Source organism: Balearica regulorum, chromosome 5, assembly GCF_011004875.1.
Source record: "Balearica regulorum gibbericeps isolate bBalReg1 chromosome 5, bBalReg1.pri, whole genome shotgun sequence".
NCBI classification, from domain to species: Eukaryota; Metazoa; Chordata; class Aves; order Gruiformes; family Gruidae; genus Balearica; species Balearica regulorum.
The window spans coordinates 71,068,551-71,078,142 of record NC_046188.1 but is presented as its reverse complement, the minus strand read 5'-3'; the positions used below and the strand labels follow the sequence as shown (position 1 = coordinate 71,078,142).

General features: G+C 64.9%; 1 protein-coding gene across 1 annotated transcript in view; it reads left to right on the top strand.

Annotated features, from left to right (window-relative positions):
• Positions 1-3,557: 3,557 nt before the first annotated feature.
• B4GALNT4 (beta-1,4-N-acetyl-galactosaminyltransferase 4) overlaps positions 3,558-9,592 on the top strand; it is a 28,737-nt gene continuing 22,702 nt past the window's right edge. The window contains exon 1 of the mRNA XM_075755677.1: positions 3,558-3,849. Within this exon, the coding sequence (XP_075611792.1) occupies positions 3,699-3,849 (151 nt within the window). The 5' untranslated portion in view covers positions 3,558-3,698. The remainder of the gene's footprint in view (positions 3,850-9,592) is intronic.

Genomic DNA, 9,592 nt, shown 5'->3' with positions numbered 1-9,592 from the left:
GCCGCCCGGCGCTGGTTTCGTTTCCCCGAGCGGAGGATGGGGCGGTTCGGGGCCGCCCCGTCCGGGCATCCCTGGCCGGGGAGGAGAAGCCCCCCGCCCTCCCCTGCGGGAAGTCCCCCGCCTGTCCCCTTCTTTCCCCGCTTCTTTCTTTGTCCCGTCCTTTCCGCGCCCGCTTCTTTGCCCCCTTCTTTTATTTTGCTCCCTTCTTCGCCCCCTTTCCCCTTTCTTTCTTCGCCCCCTTCTTTCCTTGTCCCTTTCTCTGTCCCCTTCTTTGTGTTGTGTCGTCTGGGGTGAACCGTGAGCGTTTCGGGGTGCTCGGTGAAGACACCCTAGATAAGGTCCCCTCCACCTGGCACCGGGAACGCCCCTTCCCTCCCCGCTGTCGGCACTTTCGGTTTTCGGTGCGCGCAAGCAGTCAAGGCTGACGGGACGCGACTTTGCAGCCCGTAGTTTCTTGTTCCATGGAGGAGAGAGATTTTTTGGCAGAAGCAGCCCTGGCCGGGATTATCGTCCCTTTGGCACGGCGCAGATCACCGCTCCTTTCGTTTTTCGGAGGAGGTGTCTTCCCAGAAACCTCATCGAGGCAGGGCCGAGCGCATGGCTGGCACGGGGACGAGGCGGGATGTCGTGCGGAGGGCTCGGGCTTGTGGCTGCCTGTGAAATCCCCAAAATACCGCTCCTGGGGGGGTGGAAACAGCTTCGGGCGGCTCTGGCACGGGCTGTGGCTGGCTGCGAGCTCGTCCCCTCCGCCTCCGTCCCCCCCAAGCAGCCAGGAGCAAACCCCGCTCTTGCAGAGCCCGGCTCTGACTCCAAACCCCACAAACACGGGGTGAGGCCGGAAGGTGCCACTTGTTGGGGTCATCGTTTGGGACCCGTGAAAAGCCCCGTGCCGGCTCCCTGCGGTCCGCGAGGGCACCATCCCCCTTGGAAAATTCCCGTCCCTATTGCACCAACCGGTCCTTACAGTACGACAGTATATTAACTTTGTTAATACATTCTAATTCACATTATACACTGTAATATAAGGAAGTAATAAAATTTTACTGGCAGCTCTGGGATTGTTTGTGCTTAAATAAAACAAACTGAAGGACGGCCCGGCCCTGGAAAGAAGAACTTTGCTTCCGGGAAACTTAGAGCTGTCCACGAACGACAAAGGATACCCTGGGCCACCCAAGGTAACGCCCGCATCCTCAGCCCCTCTGACACGTCTTTGAAACCCTCCCGGCATCGTCCGGCATCACGGAGCAGTAACTCAAGCAAGGCTGGCTCCAGGGACGCCTGGATCGATAGACACGCAGCAAGAATGCTGCAGAGCGAGGAGCTGCTTCGCAAAGGCTGGCCGTGATTCGGAATCGGTAGCGCGGGTGCTGGCCGTTAGTCAAGTCGCCTTGTACCTGAACGATCGAAGGGTGTAAGAACCCCGTGTAAAGGGACATTCCAGGTGCCCCCGCGGCGCTGGGACGCCGCACGCGCGTGAATATTTGCTCTTGTAATTCTGTACTTTTGCGTCCCAGAGTCTGTCTTCGGTTGGGACAGGCCAGTCAGGAATTTTTTGGGCTGTCCCACCGTGTTCCCAAACCTCCCCGGCCCCCAGAGGGCCGCTGGCGGGGCGGGACGAGGCTGAACTTCGGTCCCCCGGCCCAAGGCTGTGCAAACAGCCGTGCCCCGACCCGCGGCCTCCCGCTCCCTGTGCCGGGCAGCTGCAAAAAACCGGGGGAATTAAACAGCTTAATTCCTCCGGACGCACATCTTCAGGGTCTGTTGGGGGAGCCTTTGCAGAGATCCCCTTCATCCCGGCCTCCTCCTCCTCCTCCTGGGCAGCCCTGCAAGCCCCCGGCCGCCGCAGGGCCCAGCGCGGGTTTGCTTCCTAACGAGCACCGAGCTTCCTGTTTGTCTAACTGGGGCTTAATTATCAGCTAATTAAGCTTCCGCATCCGTAAGGGAGCTGAGCCCAGGGAAAGGCAAACCAGAGCACTGGTGCCCTCTAGTTTTCCCAGCTGTGAATGTCTTTTTTTCCTCTAATAACGGATTTCTCACGTGTTTTCGTGCCAGCCCCGAGCTGCAGCAAGGAGGAGCTGCTGCCTCAACCTGTGGAGTGAGGGGGGGAAAAAAAAAAAAATTTAAAAAAAAAAAAATCTGATGTTTTCGCCACCGCACTACGGAGGGAGAAAGCAGCCGGTGCAGCGGTGAAGTGAGTTGTGGCCGGTCTCAGCCTGGCTGAGCGCAGGTGGCCCGGGGGGGCAGGGCCCTGCCAAGCAGCTCCTTCAAGGCGGTGCAGTCCGTAACCCTCTGGCGGCATAATTAAATCTTATTGTTAATTACTGCTAGGCTTTGCACAGGGCAAGCTACAGCCTTCACGCTTCCAGATGGCCCCGCCGGCAGAGGCTGCCTCACGGCCAAGGGGGTCCCTGCACCCACTGAGGGGGATCCCAGGGATCCCCACACCCATGGGGTCCCTGCACCCAGCGAGGGGGGATCCCTGCACCCATCCCCACGGGGTCCCTGCACCCAGCGAGGGGGATCAGGGGGATCCCTGCACCCATCCCCACGGGGTCCCTGCACCCAGCGAGGGGGATCCCGGCACCCATGGGATCCCTGCACCCAACAAGGGGGATTCCAGGGATCCTGGCTGCCATGGGATCCCTGCACCCAGCAAGGGGGGATCCCTGCACCCATCCCCAGGGGGTCCCTGCACCCAGCGAGGGGGATCCCGGCCCCCATGGGGTCCCTGCACCCAACAAGGGGGATCCCAGGGATCCTGGCTGCCATGGGATCCCTGCACCCAGCGAGGGGGGATCCCTGCACCCATCCCCATGGGGTCCCTGCACCCAGCGAGGGGGGATCCCTGCACCCATCCCCAGGGGGTCCCTGCACCCAACGAGGGGGGATCCTGGGGATCCCTGCACCCATCCCCAGGGGGTCCCTGCACCCAGGAGGGTGCACCCCGGGGATCCCACGCCCGTCCCCGCGGGCTCCCTGCACCCACCGCGGGGGCTGGCTTTCCCCCCCGCACACCGGGCCGGGCCCCGCAGCCCCCTGCCGCGGGCGTGGGAACGTACCATCCCCGCCGCGGGGGGGGGGGGGGGGGGAGGGCTCAGGGGGAGGCGCCGCCGAGGCCCGCGTCACCCGTCCCGCCGGCCCCGCCGGGCCCCGCCGCACGGAGAGCCCGTTGTCTCCCGCCCCGCCGCCCCTCCCGGCGCGCACGGACAGGGACGGGGACAGGAACCGGGACGCGGCCACCCCCCCCTCTCCCCCCCCCCGGCGCCCCGCATGGCCTAGCCCGCGGCGCCTCGCGGGGATGCCGGCCCGTTGGCGTGGAGACGCGCGGCGCCTCCGCCGGCTCCTCCCTCGCGGGGCTCCCATTGGCCGTGAGCCCCCGCTGGGCGTCCCGCGATTGGCGGGCGGCGCCGTCGCTCGGGCTGAGAGGGGCGTGGCGGCGGCGGCGGCGGGGCGGGGCCGTGCCGCAGCTCCCCCAGCCCCGCTCATTCATTCCCCCACCCGCGGGTGCCGGCGCGACGGGGCGGCGGCGATGATGCACCGGGCGGCCGGGGGTCACCGCGCCGAGTCCGCGCCGCCGCCCCGCTGCCCTCGCAGCCGGCCCGTAACGAGCGGGCTGGGCTAGGGCAGGGCGGGGGGCCCGATGGGCCGGGGCTAAGGCCGGCGGCGGGGCGGGGGGGGGGGGCGATGCGGGCGGCAGGATGCCGCGGCTCCCGGTGAAGAAGCTCCGGAAGCAGCTGAAGCTGCTGCTGCTGCTGGTGCTGCTCACCTTCGCCGTCTGGTTCACCTACCTCCACATCAGCCTGGTGCGCCAGGGCCGCGCCCTGCGCCTCCCCTTCGCCTACGGCAGAGGTACCGGGGGGGGGGAGGTGGGCGACCCCCCCTCCAACCGGGGGCAGCACCGGGACCCCCCACCCCCATCCCCATCCCCCCTGGGTGCGAGGCCTCGGTGGGGTTTGGGGTCCCGCCCCCAAGGGGATGGGTGCCCTCCCCCGTAGGGCTTCCAGAGCATCCCCCCCCCCCCCGGCTCCGCTGCCCCCCAGCACCCGCGGGGGTGTGACCCCCCGCCCCAGGGCCGGCTTTCCGTCCTGCATCGCCCGGGTGGGGTTGGGGAGAGCGGGACCCCACCGCGGGCACCTCGGCATCGCGCCCCAGCGTTACGCCTCCAGGGCCCGGGGGGAGACCCAGGGGTGAGGCCCCCCCCAAACCGCTCGGGGGTTTTACGTTCCCCCCCCTTGAGCGGCTCTGTCCTCATTTTTCCGCCCGCCGCTTTGGCTGCGCTGACAAAGAAGGCCATTTATAGCTTCTCCTCGCTGCCTGGAAGGGGCAAACCCAACCCTCCCATCCCTTCCCGACACTTCTCAGCTTCTCCGTCAGGAAAACATCCTTCCTCCTCCGGCCGGCTCCCGGGGACGCGACCTGGGATGCTCCGGAGGGGCAGGTGCCGGCGCTTGCCCTACGGTTCGGCTTCGTGGTTATTTGCTCCCGGCTTTACCCTTGCAGAGCTCGTTGGGCTGCTTGGGTGGCATAAAACCACACGGAATATCGGCGGGTGAAACTTGAGCTGTAACGTTTCTGGTTGGACTGAACTTGCCTAGCGGTTTGTGTCCTAAAAATATTAGGAAGAAACGAGAGCTAGCGCTTATTTAGGCCAGAAATGGCTTTCCCGAGTGGCTCGGAGCAGTTCTGGAGGCCGGCGAAACCTCTCAGCCGGCAAACCCAAAGTTTCTGACCGTAGCAGCAGCATGATCCTGCAAATTTTTGGGCCTGATGGTTAAATCGGGATAACGCTAATAAGAGAAGCAGGAAATGAGGCTGCTCGTGCATCGCCTCAGAGGAGGGGTTGGGGGGGGGCTGCGCCGCTGGTTTTCTTTCCTCCGCTGCAGGGTTGTGCCTAATGGAGAAGCCACGAGTTACAGACGTCTAACCGTGAGCAGCTGCCCCGTATCTCTGCGATTATCCTGGTGCTAAGGAGGGCCAAATCCCCCCTCTCCTGGGACCGGCAGCCTGGGCCAGGGGGAAGATGGTGTGGGATCGCCGGCCCTGCGGCCGCTGGGCTGTGAGAACCGCGGGTCGGGGTCCCTCCGGGTGTCGGGATGCAGCGGCGCAAGGGTGGGACGAGGTTTTCCTCCGCGGCTTCATCCGGGGAGGATGCACAGAGCGATGCCTGCGTGCCGGCGCCTTCCCTGGGTGTGTTTTTGGGTGCCGAACCCCGTGGGTGCCTATTCTTGCTCTCCCCCACCTCCTCCCTAGGTGCCCTGCATCTCTGCCCGCGCCTCGGGGGGGCTCCGAGGGGTTTGCCGTAGCAGCGAGGAGATGCCCGGCCCTGCTCTGGCGTGCAGCAGGGAAACCCTGCGGCTGCGGCACAGCTGAACGGCTGCGAGCCGGGGGGAGATGGGCGCACGGCTTTGGGGGAGCAGGGGGTGCGCAGGAGGTGGGGGAAGAGATGGGATCGCGGCGTGGGAGGTGCCGGGCGAGGGCTGCGCTCCGGCAGTGTTTTCTGTTGGTCCCGGTGAGGGGGTTCGGATTCGCCCCGTGCCACGGGGAGCAAGGGCATCCTCTCCGGCTGGGGTGCGGCGAGGTGGGTGCTTCTCCAGGGGAAGCCGGACCTCTCCTGGGCTGGGTCGTGCCCCTCTCCGCTGTCTGGGACCAGACTCCAGGGAGATGCTGCTCCTTGCACTGGGATTTTCCAATTGGTGCCTAAGTCCTGGGCGAACGTGTGGCAAAGCCGGAGTTTAGGTCCCGCGGAGCCTTTTTGGAAGCGTGGTGATGGAGAGGGGTCGGGCGGAGGCTGGGGAAGGGATTCCGTCGCACGTAGATGGACCCTCGTCCTGCTGCTGCAACCCGGCAGAGCCGGAGTGGGAGAGCCAGGGAGCTGTTTTAGTTGGGGGGGGGGAAAGAAAAAGGAATAAAAAATTATATCTGAGGGGGGAAAAAAATCCAGGGAAAAGCTTGGTGTGAGAGCTTGGGGGAAGAGGGAAGGGTTTGGGGCTGAGCCGTGGGGAGAGCTGAGAGGCAGAGCTGTGCCGGAGGAGGGCTCCGGGGCAGCCCAGAGATGTTTTTCCCCCTCGCACGCGTCGAGGCCGCCTTCGCCCTGTGCTCGCTTCCCGTGGCCGCAGGAGTCCCGCTGCGGTGGGGATGGGGCTTGCTCTTCTCCATCTCCAGCCTTCGCAGGAGACATCCCTGTAGCCGGCGGTGGAGCACAGCCGTCGGTGTGCAGTGCATTCCCGATGGAAAGCAGCCGGTACCCGACATTCCCCGTATTCCCCGGGGCTTAGCGGGTGTCCCTGGGCTGGGGCGAGCAAGCCGGGGCAGGGAGGGGATTACCGTGCCCTCCCGGCTCGCCTCTCTCCGTTCTCCTCCCCGATCCGTGGGATCTGCGGGGAGCTCTGGTGTGTCCTGGCCCCAGATCCCTCAGGGATGGGGGGATGCTCGGTCCCCGGAGGGGGAGAGGTGGCTGGGGAGGATGCAGGGCTCTTCAGCATCGCCGCAAGGGTCTGTGCACCAAAAGGCGTCTGGGAGTTGGAGGTGATGCTTGTTTGGTTTTTTTGGCCACCCTGAGCCAGAACCTGTCTGCCTGCTGCCGAGGATGCTGCCCGGCTTGCATCAGCTGGCAGAGGAGGTATGAAAAAAGGGTTAATTACTCATGAAATGGAGCGTCGCCCAGCAGAGGTACTTTCTGGAGGCTGAAGGTGCAGGGCACGAGGCTTTTTGGTAGCTTGGGGGGGTGTAAGGTGGGGAGGAGTGGCAGTGGGGTCTGCGCGTGTCGGGGAGCGCAGCGAAGGCGTGGGGGGATTATCTGGGGGGTACCCACGTCCCCTCGGCTCGGCCGGTGGTCACACGTGGAGCTGGAGCATCCGGGGCCTTGGCTGGGAACTGTGCTGGTGCTACGTCCCTGATAAAATAACCCCCGTTTTCTTATCTTCTACAAGTAGATAATTACCCTTCTCTGCCTAATTGAACACACAGATTCCTCATCTGAAATAATGAGGCCATTACTGAGTTCTCCCGGCTGGAAACCGCTCCGAGTCAATGGGGTGGAAATGCTGGCGTGCCAGGTGGAAAGGGAAAAAAAAGAAGAAAAAAAGAAAGAAGGGGGGAAAAAAAGACAGTAACAATCTAAACCAGCTCTTAGCAGGGGCGCGGGGCTGGTCCTGCTCCCCCGGCAGCCGGCTCGCAGTGCTTTAGCACATGGGGGTATTGCCGGTGCCGGGAGCCAGATTTTGGGGTGGTTTTGCACCCGGCGGAGCGCAGGATGCGTGCCGGGGGATGCTAAAGCCAGTTCACGGCTAAAGCGGGGCCCTCTGGGGAGGAAAAACCCGTCCGGGCTTCCCAACGGCCACGGGACGCGGCGCTGCCCGGGTCCGGATGCGCCCGTCCTTGTCAGGTTCGTCTGGAAGAAGAGCGGCTGGTGCGCGGGGGACGCCCCTCTGCCGTGGTCCAGAGGGTGCTCGGAGCCAGAGGCAGGGACGTTCTGGATGCTCTTTGTTTGGCTCGGCCCGCCGCAGAGCCTTGTCCTGCCTGTCCCTCCCCGGGGACCCGTCCCTGGGGTCTGGCGTGCAGGGGGAGGGTTTGGGATGGGGGGCAGCAGCGTTCCCCCGAGCCGCAGGGGATAACGCATCTCTTTTGGACAGAGCCGTCGCGATGTATCTGTTGGATTTTTAATTGGGAGGCTGAAATGCTGCGAACCGCGGCGGGCTTTATTCCTTTTGTCAGGAATGCCGGGAGCAGGCAGGGAAGAGGATGAGAAAGAGCCCTTTGAAGAGGAAGGGCAGCAGGATTCGCGAGGAGGCTGGGTGCTGCTTTTCTTGCTCTTGGCGTCGCCCCGCGCTCCTCTCCCTGCTCGAAAAGGCTCTTTTCCCTGGACGGACAGCCCCTCGGCGCGGGGTCCCGGTGCAGGGGAGAGCTGGTCCCATCCCGCGTGCCGAAAAGGGAGGTCTGGAGCCGGGGGGTGGGCTGGTTTTGGTGTCAGCGGGACGGTTTGTCCGGGCTGTGGCCCCGTTTGCCCCGGGCTCCTTGCCCTGCTCCTCCGAGGTGCCCCGCTGCCCTGAATCGGCTCTTTGTCACTGTGCCGGCCCTGCCGAGAGCCAGCCGGATGGAAAAGGAGGCGGATGGATGGATGGACGGCCGGCCGGACAAGCGAGCCCTGTCCTTTGGGGGGGGGGGGGGAGGTGGGGGCAGCCGTGAGCATCTCGGGGCTTTTTGGCAGGTGACGGGGGAGAAGTATGGGGAAAAAACTGGCGCGTGCCTATTTTGGGTTGTTCAAAGGCAAAAACGTGGCTGTTCAAAGGCATGACTGGCTTTGAACCGCCCCACGGCAGCACCTCTCCCCAGCCTGGCTGCGACCCGGTCCCCTGGGGGGTCCCCCAAAAAGTCCCTCGAAGCCAGGGGAGGTGGGGAATGGCAGGGCTTGATAGTGAAGCAAACCCAAATGCGTTACGCCGGGGTAATTTGTCCTTAGCTCTGCCCTCCTGCCGCTGGTGCGGGGGCTAAGGGCCGGGGGGATGGGGCAGGGTGCCTGGGCCTCATCCTGTCCCTGCTCCTGGCAGGGACGCTTCTCCTTGGCCGTGCCCTCCCGGGAGCTGGGTGCTCCCTTCCCAGGGGAGGGATGTTGTGGGCACCTTTGTCGCTCCGGTCCCCGCGGGAGCCCCAGACCCGGGGCGGAGGGGATGGGTCTGGTGTGTCCGTGTCCGTGCGGGACGGGTCAGCGGGCCCCGCTGGACCTCGGTAAGGGCAGAAGAGAGCAAAGCGCCGTCCCCTCATCGCTCCTCAGCCGTGGAGGCTCTTCCAAGACCTTGCAGCTTAAGTCCTTTTAAAAACATTAAAAAAAAAAAAGACATAAAACACCCTGATGAAAGATACTCTCCATCCCCTTTAATGTGGGCATTTGCTGTCACTTCATTTCCTGCGCTGTTTTCCTCCTCTCGGGGCTGCTTTTGAAGTCTGCTTTAACTGCAGAGCTGTTGGTGCTCTGCAGCGAGCCGGGGTCACCGGTTGCCTCCTCTGTGTTTGGAAAAAGGCGGATCCGTACGGAAGGGGCCTCCGGAAAGCCGGGCTGGCCAAGCGCTGGGGCGGCGGGTCCGTCAGCCGCACGGCACTTCTCCTCCGGCCTTGCCGTGCCGTGATGGAGTTGAGCAGCTTTCGGAGCGTCCCGGCGAGGACATCGAAGGACCCGTAGCTCTGCTCATCCCCCGCGGCATCCCGGGGATCCGGCATGGCCGGGATCTGTGCTCGCAGCCCGTATCCCTGGCTGCGGGAGGCCAGGGGGTCCCCAGCCGGGCTGCGGCCACGGTCACAGTCACAGCCCCCTCCGTGCCGCCGGGTTTGGCACCAACGAGGCGACTGGGGGAGCGCGGCAGCGGGGCGGGCGAGGAGCAGGTGGGTCCTGGCGTGCCGGGACCGTTTGTGGCGGCGTGATGCGGAGGAGCCCCGTCCCGCAGCCGGCCGGCTCGATGTCCTCGGAGCCCGTGATGGTGCCGGGCGCCGGCGGGTGCTGGGGTGGCCGTGGCTGTGCTGGGAGGTGCTGCCGGGTTACGCCTAAGGGCGTCTCAGTGGGTGACATGTCTCTTGGCCGCTGCCATCGCGTTGGGCCTCC